The 23,289-nt window shown below is 35.8% G+C and overlaps 1 protein-coding gene across 2 annotated transcripts in view; it reads right to left on the reverse strand.

Moving 5' to 3' along the window:
* KHDRBS2 (KH RNA binding domain containing, signal transduction associated 2) overlaps positions 1–23,289 on the reverse strand; it is a 348,366-nt gene that overhangs the window by 216,456 nt on the left and 108,621 nt on the right. For both annotated transcript variants that reach the window (XM_035543032.1, XM_035543031.1), the window contains exon 3: positions 7,223–7,339. In XM_035543032.1, coding sequence (XP_035398925.1) covers positions 7,223–7,339 — 117 coding nt within the window. The remainder of the gene's footprint in view (positions 1–7,222; positions 7,340–23,289) is intronic.

The raw sequence follows: 23,289 nt of genomic DNA on the forward strand, positions 1-23,289 counted from the left end.
AGTGATTTAAAACTATCTATTGATGCTTCTGGATGTGAGCCAGTTTTCTAAATCCAATGTCATGCATTGTTCTATCTTTCCCTTAGAGATTTTATGGATAAAGATGATAAATGAGTAACTCAATGAAACAGAAACATCTTACCTAAGAAACAAACATTGCAGGGACTTTGCATAAAGTCCAGATCAAAACTCCCAACAGGCTGGAAGTAAACTTGCAGTTTCTGTTTTAAAGAACCAAAATAGTTATTTTTAAAGAAATACTCAAATTTGTATCCCCTACTACAAGAGCTGAAATCTCATTATGACACATTGGGCTGAACTACTATAGCCATAAACTAGAGCAAGCAACCACACTGACATGAGTGGAATGCCATCAGCATAAAACTTAGTGCAATAGACTACTAGATTTATTTTATTTTATTTTATTTTTTATTTTATTTTATTTTATTTTATTTTTTATTTATTTTAATTCTATTTTTAGCTTTCTAGTGTCCATCATAATTATTCTTGCTTAGAAAGGTGTCACTCTCATTTGAAATGAAATGTGACATACCTAACTATAGTGGATAAGCTTAAATGATCATAACAGGCAGTGACACTCAAAGGTTTTTGAATCTCAGGACACTGAAGAAGACATTTTCATTCTCATGTTTCTATAAAGAAAGGGGATTAGGAAAGGATATAATCTAATGCTCAGATCATCACCTCCTATAGACAAAACACAACCTTTTCCTTCCCTTTTTAGCTACCTGAACATTATTTATATAGCTTTATTGAAAAACCAACGAAGTTGAGAGAATGCTATCAGAGAATTAACTCTCCAATATTAGGACATTATGCTCATGGTAGAAATGATCTAATGAAGAAATGATCTGATGAAGAAATATATAGTGATTCAAATCACAGTGTTGTTGGGCACTATGTCACATTATATATAATGTGCACTTAACCCTGTACAATATTTAAGCACATATTTAAAGGTTGCAGGAGTGCAGTCAGGACACTTAGCATTTGCATTGAACATACTGGGGTGCACTGCAATTCTCCCACATTTCCCCAGCCTTTGATAAGGTACTCATGTAATATGGCTGTTAAAAAAAATAAAATAAAACAACAACAACAACAACAAAAACTAAAGCCAATACATTTATCACCGAACCTATGTAGGTTCTTTGTGAGTTGACTTTAGTTCTTTGCAGTTGCCAATAAAGTCTTAACACCTGTGTTTTTTAAGACAAGCTCATGCAAGAAATCCTGTCCTAAAGGACAAGCTGCTGTCTAGTGGCAGTGGAGCTTCCTTGGAAAGCACGGAAGGTAGACAGTTCTAGTGCACTTAAGTCTTCTGTGATAAAACCTTCTTGCTTTAGTAACTATTTTACATAACAGTTGAAACTTGAAAGCGGTTAAAAGTTCATTCAGTAGTTGGCAAAACACTCAGTCATGGAAAAAACAGTTTATGTGATTTTTCAAAGCTGCAGTGCAAGTTTATTATCTAATTCCCCATGGTTTATGGGAAAGAAATGGGAATCTTTGGTAACAAGGACTAAGTCAAACAAGTGAGTTCTGAGCTGTGAGTTGCTGAGCTGCTGGGCAATGCAGGGTGGAGGGACATAGACATGGAATGGAAGCGCAAAACGAGTCTGTGAATCGCAATCCAAATAGCAGTAAGGCTTTAAATTGAGGTGACAGGTATATATCAGCATCTGGGAGATTTAACTCAAGCAATATGAGTTAACATTTTCTTTCATGAGTGGATGACAGCCCATGTGATACTACAGCAATTTACGTTTTATCTTTTGGGTCTTATACTAATTTCCAAACCCAAGTTTATATAGGTTAAAAAGCAGTTGTGATTTCTGCAAAGACAATCTGCACCTTTTCAGTTTAAATAGTTTGTCCTGCAAGATGTGTCTTATAGGTGACTAATAATGACTTTTCAGGAAAAAATAATCAGGCTAAAAAATATATGTTTTTTTCACAAAATGAAAAGCAGTGAAGAATATTACTTTGCATAAAACTGGAAATGTTATTAAAGCAAATAAAAACACTTTTTCTTAGGTTATGCGGTTCTTTCAAATCTCTTCACTAAGACTAATTTTTAAATACAAAAGTTCTAAAAAAACAAGCAAAAAAAAGACACGAGCATTTTGCTTTTAAAAATTTTGAACTAAAATACTTGTATGTTTTAAAGATTTCTCTTCAATCCCTTCAATCCCTTCTTTTTCATACTTTTTTCCCTTGCTCCCTTTTTCAACGTTTTTTTTTTTTTCTTTATTTTCTTTTTCATTTTCTATGGCTTGTTTCATTTATTAATCTGGTCATGGCTTTCATTTGCTCTATTTTAACAGCATTATTCATACCAATTAATTTTTGATATTGACTGCAAGTATAGTTGTTAAAGGTAAATCTCGCTGTATACAATCTTACCTACTCTGATATAGTTAATCTCTGAAAAACACATAAAGAAAAAGTGAGGTCATGTTGCAGATAAGTGCATGCTGTTGGACTATGATTAAAGTTGTTGATGTATTCTCACCCTTGTTATTAAGGACATCATAACAATGTACCCTCAGATCAGTATTTTCTCTCCACTCAGTAGGGAGTTCTTGTGGCAAAGTGGAGGGGGAAGAAGGACGGTGTCAATTTTTCCCACATATTCTCCCCAAGTTCCATCAACCTGCAGTTAGGTAATGCAGCCCTTAATGAAAGTTCTATAACACCAGTATGTTTCTGTTATCTCTGTCCCTAAATGTTCTGCTTTCCTACAAAAATGTTCCTTCGGGTCCCATCTGCATTAAATCATTGCCATTTTGATTTCTGACATACAGTGTTCCAAAGTTCTACAAAATACAAAGACAAGTTACATATACTATTAATCTTTAGTGAATATTTATTGTATATTGGTATATAATTAGTGTGAATAAAAATACTACTACTACTCATATAAATAATCTAAGACCAGGGATTTTGAAGAAATAGTGCAAGCCCTAAGATTGTACTCTCTCTTGAAAAAAAAAGTCTTTCTGGTATCTTGTTTTCAGGTACCTCACTGAAGAAATCAAAGTGTTTAAGAAACATCACTACATGTTTTCCTGCTTCTTTTAAAGAGAATCCATGCTCTTTCTACTATAGCTTAATGAAAAAGCTATTCCACCTCCCTGCATACTTTTTTTTTTTCTTTTTAACGGCAGTGAAAACCATTCATTGTATGGTTGAAAAGCAGAAAATCTGCATCTAAGTATGAAAGCAATCCATTAATTCTACTTGTAATGAGATTTCTGTTGTCACTTCAGTTTGATTGTTTACCTTTACAATTGCCTCCCATGCTGTCAGGAAAAAGCAGAAAAAAAAGTGGAGAAGAATCAAAAGCCAAGCAACTTAACATGACTATGCTTAATCTCATCACTACCTCTTCTGAAGAATGTCTTTGCGTATTTATAATACTATATTACTACAGGAATTATGTGCTTTGAGGGCATCACGTCAGTCACAAAGACTGACCAAGAGCTGAACCTGTCCTAAGAACTCAAAGGAAACTGGCTGCGCTCTTATGATGGGCACAATTCTCAGAAGCCGTGACTATGCTCGTCATATTGAACAATACCTTCTTATGATTTAAAAATAAATGGAGTTATTCAGCTAACAAATACTTCAAAGTTCAGCTATAGCCAACATTAAAAGTGCAGTTCTGCATGCAAAATCAAAAGGAACAGAATCACAGAATCACAGAATCACAGAATCATAGAACAGTAGGGGTTGGAAGGGTCCTCAAGAGATCATCGGGTCCAACCCCTGCCAAAGCAGGTTCCCTGGAGCAGGTTGCCCAGGTAGGCATCCAGACGGGCCTTGAATATCTCCAGAGAAGGAGACTCCACCACCTCCTGGGCAGCCAGTTCCAGTGCTCCGTCACCCTCACTGTGAAGAAGTTCTTTTGCATGTTGGTGCGGAACTTCCTGTGATCCATTTTGTGGCCATTGCCCTTTGTCCTGTCCCCACAAACCACTGAAAAGAGGTTGGCAAAATCCCTTTGTCTCCCACACTCAAGGTATTTGTAAACACTGATAAGATCCCCTCTCAGTCTTCTTTTCTCCAGGCTGAACAGACCCGGGTCTCTCAGCCTTTCCTCATAGGGAAGATGCTCCAGGCCCCGTATCATCTTTGTGGCCCTCTGCTGGACTCTTTCCAAGAGATCCCTGTCTTTTTTGTACCGGGGAGCCCAGAACTGGACACAGTACTCCAGGTGAGGCCTGACCAGGGCAAAGAACAAGTATCTAAAATTCAGCATCATCTTTTGTTGTGCCTAGAGGTAATGCAACATCTCATGATGGAGCTTGTTTTTCCTATCAGAACTCTGTAGGATCTTTCCCTACAGATTGTGTTCATTACAGCAAAGTAAACTTCTGCTGAACTAGTGGCATTAGCTTGATCACAAAGATTAAGTTTTTCTTATATCCGCAATAATATGCTGCAAAATCATCGAAGTTGTTTTTGGGCATCTCTTCAAAAATTGTGAACACAGTTTTCTGTGAGATGTATATAAGTTCTGTGGTATTTAGTGCACAACTGGAGTTGCTGATATTATTCATGTTTAGTAAATTGCATTGATTTTTCAAATTAATTTGCCTATGCAACTGTAGGAACAGTGGATATGCAAAAAATTCAAGTCACTCTTACCAACAGTGTCCCCTGAGGCTTGAAAAAGGAACAAATTCAGTTCCTTAGTCTTTGGAATTTATACATAGATTTCTTTTTTAACAATAAAGAAAATCTGAAAACCAGATAAACCACCCTTAACAGAGGGAGGTTCCCAGAACTGGGAACTGCAGCTCCCCTTGCCTGAAATTACAGAATATGCCCAGAGTGGTTCATTGTAGAGGTAAGCATGTGCCTACCATCATTTTGGTACCAAAAAGACACAAATCATTCCTTTGTGAACACTAAGTGAGGATTTCAGGTGTAAAAGTATTTAATCATTTCCATCAGGCATATCACTGAAATTCAGCTTCTGTTGCTCTGATGCAGCAGAGCAGTCAGCTGCACTGGACCAGAGGGGAAAAGCCCACATGCCTGCTGTCTGCTTGGGGACTGGTATGGCCCGTTGCATAATACAGACAGCCCTAAGGATATTCTAGTTAACAGAGAGAAATTAGATTTTTCCTGAAAGTTCCTCCAGAAGGAAGATTCATCAGCCCATATACATAAATTGATTTCTAGTATGGTATGAAATAACCACAGCAAGCCTCCAGACTCTGGTAATTTGTATTTAATTCCATAAAAAGTGCTGCATAAAAGAGGCTAGTGAGCTTGTTTTAAAGCAAGAAAGCTATTTTGACCAGAGCAAGTTGCATTTTCCTTAGTGCCGTGGCAGTCTAGGTTATTATTTGTGCTCACAGTTATTTTCTTTAGTTTTACCAGAATCCCAACCTAGAAAATCCCCTCTGAATTGCAACTATTATCCATCCCATGGCCATTCTCAGTGTTTTTTGCTTGGAACTGCTAACGGTGATGTACAGAGATCAGACAATTCCTTTCTCACTGTAAGAGCATAGGCATTTCATTTTCTTTTGAGTCAGTGATGTCCAAATTGGATTAAGATAAGTAAATTGCTTGTGAGGCTTTCTTTACAGAAGTTGCTTTCATCACTGCCATATTTAATGCTATTTTACTCTAGAACTTCATTTTTTTACACCTTTCTTATATGAGTGACTTTCCATGAAGTTCACAGTAAACTTCATATTGAACTGTAGGCATAAATATTCTACAAAGAGAAAAAAAATAAAAATTGAATCTTGTTCTACTGACATACTCATGAGTGAATGTAATAACTGGCATGCTGGCACTATTTGTTATGATCATACGAAATTCAAATGGTATGATAAGAAGAGTCACCAATCTCAAAATCAGAGGACTTTGTCTGTCTATTTATGTGCTTAAACCTCTTTATCTGGTAACAAGCTCTTCACACTTCCCTGTCTGGGCAATTGCATCTCTTGGCAATAATAATCTGAGTGGGTGGCTAAGAATGGAGCTGGCAGACATAGTACAGATGCAAATTACTGCTACTAAGCAGCACTCACATTCATTCATCCAGGCAGTCGTTTTTTATAATTCCAGAAGTAAGCCAGAAGTCATAAAATATTTTACTTGTCAATAACTAAAAATACAATCTGTAGTGTAATCAACATTTATTATCATAAAATATAATGTTAAATAGATAATTGAAGTGTGAGTATGCCCAATGTCATAAAGAAAGCACTGAAAAAATGAAATATGCTCTGTGTGCCTAATTTGTCTTTTTGTGTTTTATTTTTAATATTGCCATTGGAGATCTCATAATGCAAGTGTGACTGCTGATACGCATTACCAAGACCAAATAACACCAACCATAAAAATGGTAAAATCCTGATTAGCTTTTCCTTTATTCTGGCATGTTATTTCTTTCATTATTTTAGCTACTGAGATGAATGATAGAGGTGACAGAAAGGAAAGCTGAATAATGCACAGCATTACTAAAGGCAATATACAGTGCAGTGAAATTAGTAGTCATTATTTCTATGTTGACCATAATACTGCTGTTCCACAGCCTGTAAAGTAAGGTGCCACAATGCAATGTATACTTACTTGCTCTTTGGCTTGCACATATATGACTTGACTTTATGAATAAATACTTAAGGCGCAATAGACGTGATTCCAAATACAGATTCTTTATCTATTGTGCATTTCTAAGCACATTTAAATAAAATTTACACTTTGTTGTCTTTATTAAAACTATTCCCTGAATAAAACTTCAAGCTTTTTTAAAATGTTACCTCTCTAAAATACCGCTCTAAACAATAAGAGCAAACCTAAAGAAACAAAAGAGAGAAAAACTATTAACGTACATCAGCATTACAGCAGTAATCTTAAAAAGTTAAACTTTCTCAGGAGAAACAAGCTTCACTCAGAAAAAAAGAAGATGGTTTCTCTTTTGTGTTACTTATTTAAACAATAGTGGTACTACAGTAACTGTGGTGGTCCACAATTATCCGGGAAGGTTTGCGTAGCAAGAGAAAAACTATATTTAAACAATTGATGTAACTTGAAAAAAACAAATGAGCCTTTGGAGTCAAAGTTTAGCTTAAGTCTGTTAACTGAGCCATTAATAAGTAGACAGGCAATCTAAGTGTAACAGCTAAGAGCAAATGTATCAACACTAATTGCAGTCAGAATCCAGACACAGTACCTTGGCTTTATCCCTCATGGAGCCTTTCCCCAAGATAGACATTTTTGCACCTGTTTCTTCTTGTAACCGCTTCAAGGAGTTTCCTCTTGGTCCAAGCAATTTCCCAACAAAATTGAACTAGAAAGTAAGACAGAGAACTATTTTAAACCAAGGAGCACCTTTTTGAAAAGTTAATAATCCTTTATAAAGGAGTTGGTTAAAGGGAAAAGTTTAATTTTCTTTCTAGGCCTAATACATAGAAGTGTGGAGAATGGAGGTATTTTTTTATCACTAAAAACATTCGTGGTTTATTTGGAACCTAGGAGGTTCATCTTTAGGAAAGAAATAATCAGTGGCTGCTTAGGTTTAGCTAACTAAAACAAGAACTTTTCTTACTAGATGACAGGTGAAACAGAGAATGAATATGTTCTTTCCCAACTTAGCCAGCTTTATTGGCAAAGTAATATATTCTGCAAAGTTAGATCTTTCAATGGATTTTTAAGAATTGATGTTTTACATATTGATTTTAAAATAAGTGCTGTTTTGTGTATCAGCTTCAAATGTCTGTTTTGCCAGCAACTGAATTAATCATACAAATAATAGATCACTGTAGATATTCAGGCTGTTTTCTGAGAAGATTTTGAGGAGCACTGTGATTTGCCTGGCATGCTGCTAATACTCTTAAACACTGCACAGGTACTGTGACACATACAACAGTGTTTTATATGCATGGGGAGGAGAGAGATCTATATGAAAAATTTGGTGGCAGAACAGTAAATAAATGGGGTGCTAATGTAATGTTGACAAAAATAACAAAAGGGGAGGAGTTATAAAGTAACGGTGATTTGTTTATTCTGCAGTCAATAGTTTCTTCAATTTAATATGTTTTACGCTTTCCAAAATCTTTTATAAACTCTATGGCATGCTGTCTTTGGAATTTGACTGAGAACCATCAGTATTAGCTTAGGATGTTTCTAAACTATGATCAAGTTCGAACAGACAGTACTCTGGCTTGTCTTTCAACAAAAAGTAAGCTCAGCTGAGGATAAAGGTGTGCATTTGTATATGTACTTCCTTGTTTTTATTTTAGAGCAGAACTAGCAGAAAAATTGGATGAAGAACATGACAATAAGAATAGCAATCCAGGACATACCGGTGTCAAAACTACACATGAACCTCTAGAAAGAACACAGAATCAAATCAGAGAATCAGAGAATCATCTAGGTTGGAAAAGACCTTTGAGATCACCATGTCTAACCATCAACTTGACCTACTGAGTCACATCACTAAAACACATCCCTTAGTGCCATGTCCATACATCTCTTAAGTATATCCAAGTATGAGGACTCCACCGCTTCCCTAGGCAAACTGTTCCAATCCTTGACCACCCTCTCTATGAAAAAATTATTTCTAATGTCCAATCTAAACTTTGCTGGCACAACGTTTTTTTTACATTCCATCAGTAGTCACCTGAGAAAAAGAGACCAACATCCTCCTTACTGCAATCTCCTTTCAGGTAGTTGAATAAAGTGATGAGGTTTCCCCTCAGCCTTCTCTTCTCCAGACTAAACAACCCCAACTCCTTCTAGTCCCTTCATAAGTTTCATTACACACGTTTGAGCAACTCAATATTCTTGTTGTAGTAAGGGGTCCCAAACTCAACACAATAGTTAAGGTGTGATCTCTCCAGTGCCGCATACAAGGGGACAATACCTTCCCCAGACTGGCTGGCTACACTGTTTCTGACACAGGCCAGGATGCCATGGGCCTTCTTGCCCACCTGGGCACACTGATGGCTCATGCTCAGCTGGCTGCCAACCAGCACCCACAGGTCCTTGCCTGCTGGACAACTTTGCAGCTCTTCCCCAACCCTATACTGTTGCATGGGATTGTTACAACCCAAGTGCAGGACCTGGCACTTAGCCTCGTTGAGTGTCCTGTGATTGGACTCAGTCTATCAGTGCAGATCCCTCTACAAAGCCTTTCTACACTCAAGCAGATTAAGAGCCCTGCCTAACTTGGTATCATCTGCAAACTTACTGAGGGTGCGCTCAATCCCCTTATCCTGATCACTGAAAAAATGTTAAACAAAAGTGGCCCCAGTACCAAGCCCTGGGGAACACCACTGGTGACCAGCTGCCAACAGGACTGAACTCCATTCACTGTGACTCCTTGAGCCCAGCCATTCAGCCTGTTCTTCCCCCACTGAACTGTCCAAGCCATCAGCAGCAAGCTTCTTCAGGAGAATACTGTGGGAGATGGTGAGAGAAGAGATGTTCTAACATACCCTGTTTTGCACTACCTGCTATTTTAAATTTAATCTTAAAAAGGAGATCTGGGGGAATGTTGTTTCCATTTTAGCCAGCAAGAACCTAACATGCATATATACCAGCCAAACACAAAATCAGGCCAGATACCCTGGAACTCAAGCTAGCTTTTGTTCCAGTTTCTTAATTACAAATTACTTGCAACTTCCTTCAAATATTGGTTATATCATCAAAGAAAATAATATGTAATCAGAGGAAAAATAAACATGTAAAGCAAAATCTACTTCCACCTAAATTAACATAACTGATTTCAGCAAGATGAAATGTCTAAGGGGAAGTAGCAAGTAGTACAGCTGCAGAAAAACAGAGCTTTGAAGCTCAAAAAAACATTTTTCAGGCATGTGTGCTTGCAATTTGTTCCAACTCTATGTGTTGATTTAATAAAAGTTAACAACTTTTCCAACAAATCCTACCCTTTTAAATCATCATGATATAAACAATACGAAGTCTGTACTCAAACTAGCTATGCATCTTCCATGGCCAACTTTACTTGGAAGAAGTTGCTGGCTTCAGATGAATTATTAAATTTCATATGGAAATAAGCCTAAGGATGAGGAAGAAACAGCAAGGACTGAATTGCATCTTTAATTTGAAACTATATATTAGCCCTAGGACTCAATCTATTGATAGAAGTAAGATTTCAAAAATGAAATCTCATGCATGTGAAGGCTCATTAGAGAAGGTCGAGCAAACAGCAGAACTGTCTCATCTCTACAGGGAACACGCTTACGTGCAGAACGGTTGTTACAGGATGAATTATTTTGTACAACTTACACTTCACGAATCAGAGTAGAACCAGACAGAAATTATGCTTTCAGTGTCTCTAAATATTAGGAAGAGATGCCTTTCAAGAGCTGAAAGAGCTATACAGCTACGTAAGTGTGGAAAAGCCTACAAGAAGGCCAGCCAAAGCTCGACAGTGTTAGCTCTCTGAATGAAGCAAAACTATTAAACTACAGTCTATGAAGATTTATGCTGAACATTTATACTTAAGCACGTCATAAACTGTCTAATAATTACCTTGAAATATTGCTGCAAAGGAGCAGTATGGCCAACATAAACCATGTACAAAGTGGATTTTAATCACTTCAGAGGAAATAAGTGGCGAGGGATTTTAATTCTATCGATTATGTATCAGACACGCATTTACACTTCACCCACCTTCTAGATATTCTCTGAAAACATAGATCAGGAAGCAAGCAGTTACAAGTGAAAAACTGAATTGCTCTTATTTTTGTTTTGTTTAAAGTTGAAGAAAAGCCAGTGCACAATATCAGAAATTCTACCACTGTCCTCAGTCTTGCCAGCATCTGAAAGTTCTAGGGCTGCCAACTATCTTTAGCACTAGTCTATAATCATAAAACTCTTGGAAGTCTGAAAAATCCCTCCCATGCTGCACATCAACACACCTCACTTGCTTCAGGTTAAGCCACTGAGAAGACAATCCCAAAAACTAACAAGGTGTTGTCAGGCTGGAGCACAGCATAGGCAGTCCGTCTCCCAGTGTCAGCATTTATTATGCTGATATGTTTGTTTTGCATGGTACCTGTGGAATGCCAGAGATTAACGATAACCTGTGCTGTTAAAAACATGTACAATAATTAGTTCTTAAAATATATCCCATAGCTAACATACATTGTTATGACAGACTTACGTGTACTATAATACATCAAGATCATCACGTGTATTCTCACTCCCATGGTTGAACTTACCTTCTTCAAACTCGATGTTGTGTATTGTTTTTTAAAGTCCTAATATCAGCAGAATTATTATGGAATTGTAAATAAACACACAAACAAATATTTGTAAGTTTATATTTACATAATATCTGTTTTATATGGTGTGGTGAACTGAAGAGGAAGTTTTTTCAGTATACGGCATATTAAAGTAAATTTTCCTGGAAATGAACACAGGTGGGAGTTTGAACTTTAAAGAAGGCATCCAAGGTAAATGGACACAGCTCCATTACTGTATTTTTGTTGTATATAAGATGGGGAAAAGAAGGTGAATTTGTACTGTGGAGAGGCTGTATCTGACACCAGCATACTTTTATACTCTATCCTATTGAACTGTGTATGAACTGCATACATATACTAATATAGTAAGCTTCTAATTAAAAGGGACCAATCAATGCCTCATACAAGAAACTACGAAATGAAAGTTTTGTTAAAATTAAGCAACAACAACAAAAGTTGCGAAGCCCCAATTTTATGACAGAGATTCAGCCACACTCTGTTTTTGTTTGTTTGTTTTCTTCTGTACAAGTAGAGGATTATGACTAAATTTTGTTGTTTTTGTTTTTAATCCTAATTTTGTTTTTAATCCTGTCTTTGTTTTTAATCCTAGGAGGCTAGCTGGCACACTGTAAAGTATCCCAAGTCAGCTGTCCAGGACCTGTCTGTGGCTCCTTGCACTGGAGCAATCTCAATGACCTGACGGCTACAAATGGAGCTAAAGGAGCTAGGCAGATAGCAGTTGTGACTTTCATTGCTACTTCATTTTTTAATGCTCAAAATAGTAATCAAACATTGAATCTTTACTTTGGTTGTATACACAGGACACTCTCCAAATGTAATAAGCTTGTTTTTGAATAACCTAACCACCTAACGCTCAGTTCTCTTGTAACAACCAGGTGGGCTGCCATTGCTGCTCTGCTTTTAAGTGCAAAGGAATATTGTGACCTTCCCACAGGCTGTGAGGTCAGGCGGGGTCTCCCCAAAGCCAGCAGCATGAGGCACCCTGGGCTGAGGAAAGTCACCCTTGCTGGGGACACCACTTGGCCTGTTGAGCCACGTGGCACTGTCAGAAGTACACAGAAAATTACTCCATAATATAGAAGCACTATGAATTAAAGTGCTCCCCATAAGTCCTATCCTATCTAAAACCATACCTATCTTCCTCTCCACCTCCCTTCTGCACATGGGGGCAAAAATGCTGACAATCAAACAGCAAGTAATCATATTTTATTATCCTATGTTGCAACATAAAGCTCTAACCCACAGTGCTTTCAAAATTAAAAATTTCCATTAGTTTTAGTAAAGATTTTGAGCATCTCAGGACACCACAGTTATAGCTATAACAAATCTAGCATTATATTTACAGCATTAACATTCAAGCCTCAAACTTAATACAATGATTGATAGAAAGTGAACATTTTAGAAGAATAATTGTTTCCGTGTTTGATGTAGCCCAAATACTTCCCTGATATAACTGTAACACTTCATATTTTACAAATACTATTTAAATTGGGTTTTACAAGCAAAGCAAGGAATATGTTTGTCATTCAGAGAAAGCGTATGTGTCAGTGACTATTTCTGTTCTATACACAGATAAATGTTCAGAAAAGCAACAAAACATATAAATAAGGAATGAGACAGGCAAGTGTTTCCAGCTGTAAGATAAAGCAACACAAAGACCTGAACAGGGAGACTAAATTAATTTCTTCTAATCCTATAAACAGCAAAAGAGAAATAGCAGTGGCTTGGGCAACACAAAGCAGGTTTGTTATTTTTTAGTATGCTCTATTCACCATTTGTTATCAGCTCCTTTGTGGGGGGACAAAGTGTATTTCCATATTCAGAGATATTTATTCTCACAAAAATCTTTCTCTATTCAAGAAATAAAATAAAATAAAATAAAAATATATATAAAAAAACACTACCACCACCATAATAATAATAATAATAATAAAGATCTTTTTCCTATCTAAATTCAGTCCTGTGCTAAAGAAAAAGGAGAGGAGACAAAGGCATTTTCCACTCCTGAGTAAAACCTTACTGACTGAGACCTGTTTATTCTCACCCTGTTCTAGGACTTCTGATATTTCAATCATTTTAGAACAGCATTTGTTAAAGACTGTCTCACCTTTTGATACGCATAGGGGACTTCCCTTTGTGTAAAGGTAGCACTGGAAGATTAGGAAGGAAAATTTTATTTCCCTCATTACTTTATAGGCACATTAAGCTTAGCAAATCCTGCAATGGACAAGTTTTTCTCCCCCTGTATACAGTTGCTTATTCCAACGCCTCTTCAAAATCTAGTATTTTTCAGCTTTTCCAAAATGCATTTACTGCTCCAGATAGGAATGCAATATTATTTTTAATTCTGGCACTGTAGTGTTTGCTGCCTCTCGAGAAGAGCTTACAAATTTGGAAGGGTCAAATTTTGCAGGACTCTACTTTAGCCGGGCATGTTAGGAGACAGCAGGAGAAGAAGAAAATGAACATATTTCTTTAGATGGGCTCTGGAGACCTACGCCAAAGGAGATGTTCTAATGCTTTCTAAGACTACTGCACTGCTGAGACTTCACTACAGAGGTCCCAGAACCAAAAGATAGGGCTACCCTATCCTCCAGAGCACTCTGTGTCTGATCTGTTCATATATGATTCGAGAAGAAACCTGATACTAGCTCATGGGGAGAAAGATGGGCTCAAAATGAAATGCTCAAAGGAAAAATACAGCTTCTTGAAAACATAGGGGCAAATTCATTTCTGGTTTAAATCAACAGAATTACCTCAAGAATAAATTAAATTTGAGTAACAAAGTTAGAGTCATTAAAACTACCACGTTTGAAAGATTTACCTAAGAAATAAACATTTTTATTACACATTTTTTATCTTAAAAAGTGCTGGGAGCACATATTTATGGTGTGCTTGAAGAAGATGGTGCAGTATTTGTCTGGTTATTTCCTAGCTCATAGCAAGCATCTAAATCTACAGTGAAAATGTATTTTTGGCATAACTCCATGAAACAGATGGTCAGTGACTCTAGACAAACATCCTCCAGATACAAGTCCATACTGAGATAACAAAAATATTCCCTCATTCTTCATTTTAAGCAATTTTCTGTCAGAATTTGGTAACAAGTTGTGGCATTTAAATAGAGGAATTTAAATGGACCTTAGAATTAAAATATTTTATCTGTTTTTAAAAAGTAATTGTTTGGTGTCTGATGTGTCTTTATTCAGTTAAATGTAATGACTTAACTGAGGAAAATTTGAATAAATATTTCTCTAATACATGCATTAGCAGTATGATTTATTATAATCCACTAATCTGTCACACACCCAAACATTTCATTTTGTGTAATTCTGTTTTTAACTTTGACATGAGGTAATTGAGAAGAATCCAAGAAACCAATTAGACTTCCGGATCTATATTAAATCTGCAATTAACAAGTTTAAGGGGTTTATGACTCACTGCAGCCATTTTTTTAATTATTATTTTAATTGCGGAGATACTCAGATAGAATCAACGTACCAAGCACTGTACAGACACAAAAAGACATGATATTCACCCTAAGCTGTCAAGTATGCTAAAAAAATAAATAAATAAATAAAATAAGAAATAGACCTTGTTACATGTATGTAGCTACTGTTGCTTATTTGAATGGTTAGTGTGTGATTGAAGAAATTACTGCAATTAAAATCACTGGTTTGCTTATGAAAGTGGACTTATTCAAGGTAAGTGCAGTAAGATCAGGTTCTGCTGACAAGAGGAATACACAGTAGCCTGCTTTTTCACCTCAGAAATGGGAAAGAGAATCTTTAAGTCACATTTTATTTTTGCGTTTTACCTTTTGGCCCTGTTTTGTCTCCATTTCAAGAACAGAATACACTATACACATTTCCAGATGCTGATTTTCCCTAAGCTTACCTCTGTTTCGCCAGCTTAGTCAAAGCACTGTGCAAGGCTGATGTTAAGCAGGGATGGTTCTTGTGGACGCATGTCTACGAAGACTGCTCTTTAGTGAACGACTGTTCAAATAGAGCAGTATTTTTAAAAATGGCAGAGTAGGCTAGGCTAAAAATATCCATCTCTTCAAAGCAAAATCAGACTATGCAACAGTCATATTCTATTAAATCAAGGGCAAGGGGCCTCTGTAGGACAAAAAATAAAATAAAAAAATACAAAAAAAATCTCTTCACATTCATCTTAGCCAAGCCTGAGACAGTAAACTTTTAATATTTAAAAATAAGTAAAATACAAGGTAAGACTGACTCACTTGAAAGATGTTGTATAAAATGATATTTCTACGAATGCTAACAATTCAGACTGAAGAAGTGCACCACCAAGCTTTTTCAAAAGTGCATAATTAAATAAGTTTATATTCAGCATATGCACAGGTATGAAAATAGGTACTTAGACTACAACACTTAAAAGCATAATCAACATTTGGCTAATTGGGCTTATTACTCCCACAGATACACAATTTACTGGTCACAGTAATAAACACCATCTGCTCTTTGCTAACTGGCAGCAACCTACCAACTTTTTTCTAACTTACAGAATTTGGAACTTAAAAGGAAGATCTAAAGGAGCTGCAATGCAGTAGGATTTTCAAGTGCATCATCTTAGTCTAACTGAGCTGGATATGATTTCATATTAGGTGAAAGATTTCTCTTTGCCAGATGCTATATTTGCAAATTTAAATTCTAAGTCAACAAGAACCAGGATATGTTAGGGTTGAATACTCAACCATAAAACTAATGTATCTTTCAAATATATGCTACTGATATTGGACTAGTAAAAATGTGACATAAAACTCAATTTTCTTTTTAGTCAATGAAAATATAATGACACTTAATTTGGACCCAAATGTTAGCGAACCGATTTAGCATACATGCATGTAGTATTTAATTTTGCAGAAAGCATTGTATCAAATCACAAATGGTTTATGTTAATCTAATTAAAAACTGTGTTAGTCAACTGGATTTTGCCTTTCGTTATTGAAGTAATTATACTTACAGCAGCATTTGTGTATCAATTTACATATACTAAGCACTATGCAAATATTCATTTTATTCTCAAGTCATGTTTATAATCAAAGCAAAGCATAACTTTAAATTGATTGACATCTCACATCACTCTACAAAAATTAAACCAGTCTGGAAAAGCACTCAAAAACATTTTACAAAATTCTGGTTCATTTTTTCCCTCTCTACATTTTCTATATTGTTGTTTGTTGTTTTAAAACATTTTTTAAAACATATTTTAAAAATATTTTAAGAGGAGGACACCTTTTAAAAAATATATTTACAAGGTGAAAACACTTAAGTAATACTGTGTTAACTCAAAGACCTGAACTGGTACTTAATTTTTTGCTTGCTATGGTGAACTTAAAGAAGGAGAAAAGGCTGTGTTAACTCATCATTTTGCATGGATGGCTTTCCATTGGTTTACACAACCACCGTATTGGGCGTGGAAAGATCCACTCCCTTCTCTAAATTGAAATGGTTCTGGCTGTTCTGTTCTCTAGCATGCCAAACAGAGGGTCTGCAGAGCTTCTTCCTACAGATATTAGTAGCAGTAACCAGTGCAACTGGTCCCTTAATTTCCAATTCATTTAACACTGCTGAATGTAAAAGCAAACTTAACATATATATACGTATGTTAACACTCTGTAATTTGATATCGATGTACCTGATTTTCTAACTATGAAACATCCATCATTGTGTTAAATATGTATACAAAGAATGTGACTTTTTCATTATCAGTATTTGTCGATGTTTGTAATTTTGCCAAATTGATAGCACTTATTACTCACTAATTCCTATTTGGAACACCTACTCAGTCTCATTACAAAACTAGACGTTACTGAGTTTTAGGACATTTGAGTGTCAAAAACATCTAAAGCACTGAGAATGTCATACTTTGCTGATGGCATGCCTTTGTGAGTGACATTTCTGTCCTTTAGACATAGTTAAGGTAAGACAGAAAAAAGTATTTTCAGGGCAACGCCTTGAAAGAAGAACAAGACGTTGTATGTGAAAAACAAGCTGGCAGGAGTAAGCTGGAGGGCCTGAGTGTCTTTGAATAAGACAGGCTGTAGTAACTAAAGAGTATCCAGGAAGGAAGTCTTACAAGTGTGATACAGCATATCCACAGTGAACAAAACTGTGGCTGGGATGCTCCTACCTAATAAAATGTTAAGTGATCTGCTAATGTTTTAACTGGTGGCATTTTTTCTTCTCCCTGCACTCCAGTCTAAGATCTGATTCCCTCTTTATAGAAGTAATATCAAATTCCCTCTTTATAGAAGTAATATCAAATTTGATTAAGAAACGCCTCAGGTATATATAAAAACTATTCTATTTAGTTTTAACTTTTAAGCATTTATTCCACTGTAATTACCCTTCTTCTACACATCTACAAAGTTCAGGAAGGGTGAATGTGTTTGGAAAATATGTATAAAAGATATCAACCAACAGAAAAAATGGCCATGAATATCTTTCATTTACATTGCCAAGACAGCATGTCCCAGGCTCCAGCTGTTCTAGGAAGACAGGTATGTTCTCCTGGAAGGGTGAAAGTGACACAGTTAGCCATACCAAAGTAATTAATTTAGTATGTAGGAAGAGGGATCAGTCTGAAACTCACTTTCATGTCACAACTGACACAGCTGTCTTGCTGGTGTCTCTGTAAGAGTTTTAAATGCATCAGTCTGTTTTAACACTTTCTATTGTCTGCCTCCAGCCTCAGACGCTCAGTGTGGGCTGCTGTATATTTCTAGCTTAGATGCCTCATTCATTTCATTAACTACATGAATTTTGGTATCACACCCAGATTTCTGAAATTCATAAATTCTGGAGAGCTAGGTGTTCAGTACCTAGATCCTGCAAGGGACAGAATGGCAACTTCTAGTCCCTTGGGAGTCTATGGCTTACACGACTCTTCTATCACAGAATCATAGCACCATCTATGTTGAAAATGACCTTCAAGATCATGAAGTTCAACCATCAACTTGACCTACTGAGTCACATCATTAAAACATGTCCCTCAGTGCCATGTTCACACATCTCTTAAATATATTCAGAGATGGGGACACCACCACTTCCCTGGGCAGCCTATTCAAATCTTTGACCATCCTCTCCATGAAAAAATTATTTCTAATATCCAATCTAAACTTTGCTGGCATGTTTTTCACATCCTATCAGTTTTCACCTGAGAAAAGAGACTGACATCCTCCTTACTGGAATCTCCTTTCAGGTAGTTGAATAGAGTGATGAGGTCTCCCCTCAGCCCTCTCTTCTCTAGACTAAACAACTCAATTTCCTCAGCCTCTCCCCATAACTCTTGTTTTCTAATCTCTTCACCAGCTTCATTGCTCTTCTTTGCACATGCTCAAGACCTGCACAGTAGCATTCTGTGCAATAGTCTTGTTACAACAGAACCAAAGCTCCAATGATGGGCTGAAATAATGTTGTTAGGAGGAAGAATTAAGATTCATCTGAAACCAAGGACACCTCTAGGATAGGGAGAGTCTATACAAAAGGAAGAGACCTCATTTGAAGAATGAAGGATCCAGCTGTTGGCTTTTAAAATCAAGAATAACATTTAAAAGCTTTTAATCTGAAAAGTGGAAGAATGTCAGTGGCATGGAAGAGCAGATTGTTTTCAATTATATATCCACTAGGGAAAAAGCTGCAGGAACTCTAAATTCTCAAATACTGCATAAAACAGAAGACTGAAAATGAAAGAAAAACCAGGAAAGCAGCCAGAACAAGCTGCTTTACAAGTGCCATTTAAATAACATTCAAAGTAGAAAATCAAAAAACTGCTACATATGCATGTTACGCAAACAATAGGGATTTAATAAACAGGATGAAGACTGGCATCTGTAGTTAAAAAGGATGCTGGAAACATAGTTGAAGGTAGGCAGATAACAGAACAATGAGATACCTGGCTGCTATCATTGCTTAAGGAAGAATGGTATGGGATGTTAAAGAAAATAAAATCTGATTAACAATCTAACTTAATCAACAGGGAAAAGTCCAAACAGACAGACTGAGAGTCTGAGACTACATTAAATATATATATATATATATATATATTAAATCTGTTTTAGGAACCACCTGACCAGTATTGTGAAATGCTGCAATAAGCCTAAAAATCAAAAAGGTTACATGTGCAGGGCATGGAATAATTCAATTATTCTCATGGAACAGCCTGCCTCAGACTGTAACACAGCCACTGACTCCCTCATGGAACTATCACTGGAATCCACAACCACGAAGCATCTGGTCTTGACGTATTCTTTTTGAATATAACATTTAAGGAGCCATCCTGCAAGAGTGGTCATAATGAATTAGTTCTACAAGAACAAAACATGATACTGTTGTACATAATTTTTCTTTAATAAAGGCCCTCACAAAAATGAGAATAATAAAGAGATGCTATGGGAAGCAGCATATGATATAAAGCATATGATATGAAAAGCATTATAGATTTCATATTAAAAAAAAATCCATACTCCCTATCCCCCCTCCCAAAAAAAAAAATCGAGACAATGCAAGAAATAAGACATTTAAATATCAGGACAGGAATATTATTAGAATCAAGAAGAGTATCCCTTAAAAATCTGAAGTTGTATCTAAATAAGGAAAAATGAAATGACCATAAACCCTATCAGCCTAAAAAAATCCACAGAAATCGGGTAAAATAAATAATCTGAGGAACAACTTGGAGAAGGCATAAAAATTGATAATAAAATATTTCTCAGACTTAGAAACCAGAAAGAAAGCTTGTAGGGCTAATAGCTGTTCAGGCTATAAAAGGAGTATTCAAGAAAGATGAGGTCAGAGCTCAAAAATAAAATACATTTTTCTCTGCATCTGGGTTCATAATGGAGGAAATTTTGACAGGTGGCTTGGGAAGAAGGTAATGCAACAAAAATTTGCTAAGAATTTCCAATTAAATTACTGAAAATCAGAATAAACAATAATAATAGTACATGGGAAAATAAAAACATCAAAGAAGTGAAGAGCTATGATGGCTATTTTAAAGGGAAATCATGCCTCACCAACCTATTGCTGTTCTCTAAAGAACAAACAAGCATGGAAAGGAAAGTAAGCTGACACCTTATACTTGATTACTAAAAGATATTTCACAAGTTTCTTTATCAAAGGCTCTTGAAGAAACCAGCCTGACATGGGATTAGTAGGAAGGCCCTCAAGGATAAAATATTGGTTAACCAATTTGGATTTGGAAATTTGGAGTAAATGGTGAGTATTCACACTGGGAGGAAGTCATTAGTTGAGTCCTGCAGGGATCCAGGGGGAGGCCCAAGCTAGAAAAAGCAGTGTACAGTGAGACCTTTTTCAATGATGATAAAGAGAGACTGAAAGCAAGAGGGGCAGTAAAGACCTATGTATTGTGACATTTGGTGATAAAATGACAGATAAAATTCAATGTAAATAAATGTAAAATACATGGAAAGACATCTCACCTTTATAAATAATACGGTGTGCTGATTCCTCAGAAATGATATCAGGAAGAATAACAGATAGCTAATGCTCAGCATCAGTAAAAAAATGAACTGTATGTACTATGTTACAAATTATTAGGGAAGGAGTAAAGGAAAGACCAAAGAATATCATTATTCTACTTTATAAATCTGTAATACCGCATCATCTTGAGGACTATGCACAGTTATGGCATCCCCATTTCAGATAAGCCAGAGTACAGCTGGGCAAGTTGGGCAAAAAAATGATGTTTCTGTACAGAGATTGGCAAAATAGGAGTCACCTAGAGTCCTAAGCAGGGAGAATTCATTTTGAAAAACACAACTGAGAGCAATGACAGATCCCTAAAACCATAAGGAGCATGAATAAAGTCAATTGGACTTGATCTCCAGAGCTTCTTCCACAGCACAAAAAAAAAAGGGGGGGGGGGAGGGGGGCATCAAAAGATCCTAGCAAGCGACAGTCTCAAAACCAACAAAAGAAAGCTGTTTTATGTATGGTTCCTCCAAATAAGAGTTTAGAAAGTGATTGACAGATTCATCAGGAGAAAATACTTTGACCTCAGGGCATTCTTGTTGGAGGTTGGGATAATACTCTGGAGACATCTCTCTGCACCATTTGACTGTACTCATATTCCTTTTTAGGTGGCCAGTTTTGGTCACAGCTGGAAAACTGGATACCTGACTGCATAGGAATCAAGAGCTAACCCACATCAGTGTAATGGTCTTGTTGTGGGGCACTGAAGTCACAGTATGCAGCAACTGGATTATAATGTGATTTGAAATATGTTGCAATAATTTGAGATAATGTAATATGTCTTACTTAAGCATGTCTTATTTTAGCAAATATTGCCCCCCTTTCACTTAAGTCACATTCTATTTTTATTAGGTGCTGGCATGTACAAAAGTCATTAGAAACAAACAAACAACAACAACAACAAAATTTTCGTGATACTGCATTGTATTACAAAAGTAATTATCATTAATTTCCTGAATTCTTACATTTTATTCCAAAAATAATTGTCTTAAACTGACATGGTAAAAAATAGATATTTGGAGTATGCTTTGATCAAAATATTAATCTCTGAAGATACGATTTTTGACAGTCCACTATAGTTATATGTACATGATTTTTTCCAGACTCAAATGCAACACTTTACAGCAGTGATGGAAATTAGATCATATTCTTCTTTTAAATAAATTATCATCCCTGAAAAATTGATTACATCTATCTACAGATGCACATTTCCTTCCGCTTTTCAGTGGGAGTTGTCAATGGATATTTATTATTTCATGCAGATAGAATATGATAAATAAGTGAATTCGTTACAGTTCTTCAAACAGCATAAATAATTAGGCTGAAGCCCTAATCCTACTTATTTGTTCATGAATGACCATATTTTAATGAATACTATATAGATATAATGTAACTGATATGGATGTAACTCTGCCATAGAATTATTTCTTAGCACTCGGATTCTTAAATAGCTTTCACACTCATATTGGTCTAAGTCTGGTGGAAAAAGGAGAGTGTAGAATGGGATTCTTCCTGTTTTTTTTTCTTATTTATTAATTAAAAAAAATACAATGATTTATTGGTCTGACATATACCTTATTAGAATTAAGCTAAAAAAAAAGTGACTGCACATCTAAATATTTTCAAAGATGACAGTTTATAATCTTGCCATGTAGACAAATAATTGAGTTAAACTGAAATGCATTTCTGATGTATAGCCTTTTCTAACAGTAATGTTAATTAACATTTCTTATTTTTACTTTGTCATTGAGAAGCATCAAATTTATTCATGACACTACAGAATTCACCATGACAAACTGAAGAAGTGAAAATGTGTCTTAATGTACACATTAAGATTTATCTGTAAACCAGATATTTTTGTATTTATTTTATCATTACGAGCTTTTGAGGCAATTATAAGTTGTAGGCCTGAGGTGGCAGACAACCACCTTAATACCTATTTTTGAAAGGTAGTTACAATGTGATGAAGAACTGGTTATTATTAATATAAAAGCACTCAAATTGTTTAATATAAAATTACAGGATATGGAGAAGATAAGCAAGGAATCAAAAAAGCAATTGATTCAGTGATGTTTACAGCATGGTATTTATGACAAGTCTTAAGGAATTATGACAAAAATATCCTTTCAATAACATAATTACTCTTAATTTGCATCATCTGCATCTACTGTATACTTTGGAGAAAAATATGTCATTAAAGAAAATTAATGAAACATTTAATGTACTCAGTTTCTTTTTATTTTTATGTAAATAGCTTTAAAGTGCTCTGATGTAAACTGCTAAATGACAGCTTTCAGAGCCAATCATTATTTATTGTTTTATACTAAAAGGATTTTTTTTAATGTCATTGGCAGTAAACTCATACGTATACAAATCAGTGTGTGCATCTTAAATGAACTCCATCAAAAATCTTTTACTGTAATCTCTCATTTCTTTGTAAGCAGAGCACCATTCCCATTGACCTGAAAAGTAAAGGTAATCAA

This window comes from Cygnus atratus, chromosome 3 (genome assembly GCF_013377495.2).
Source record: "Cygnus atratus isolate AKBS03 ecotype Queensland, Australia chromosome 3, CAtr_DNAZoo_HiC_assembly, whole genome shotgun sequence".
NCBI classification, from domain to species: Eukaryota; Metazoa; Chordata; class Aves; order Anseriformes; family Anatidae; genus Cygnus; species Cygnus atratus.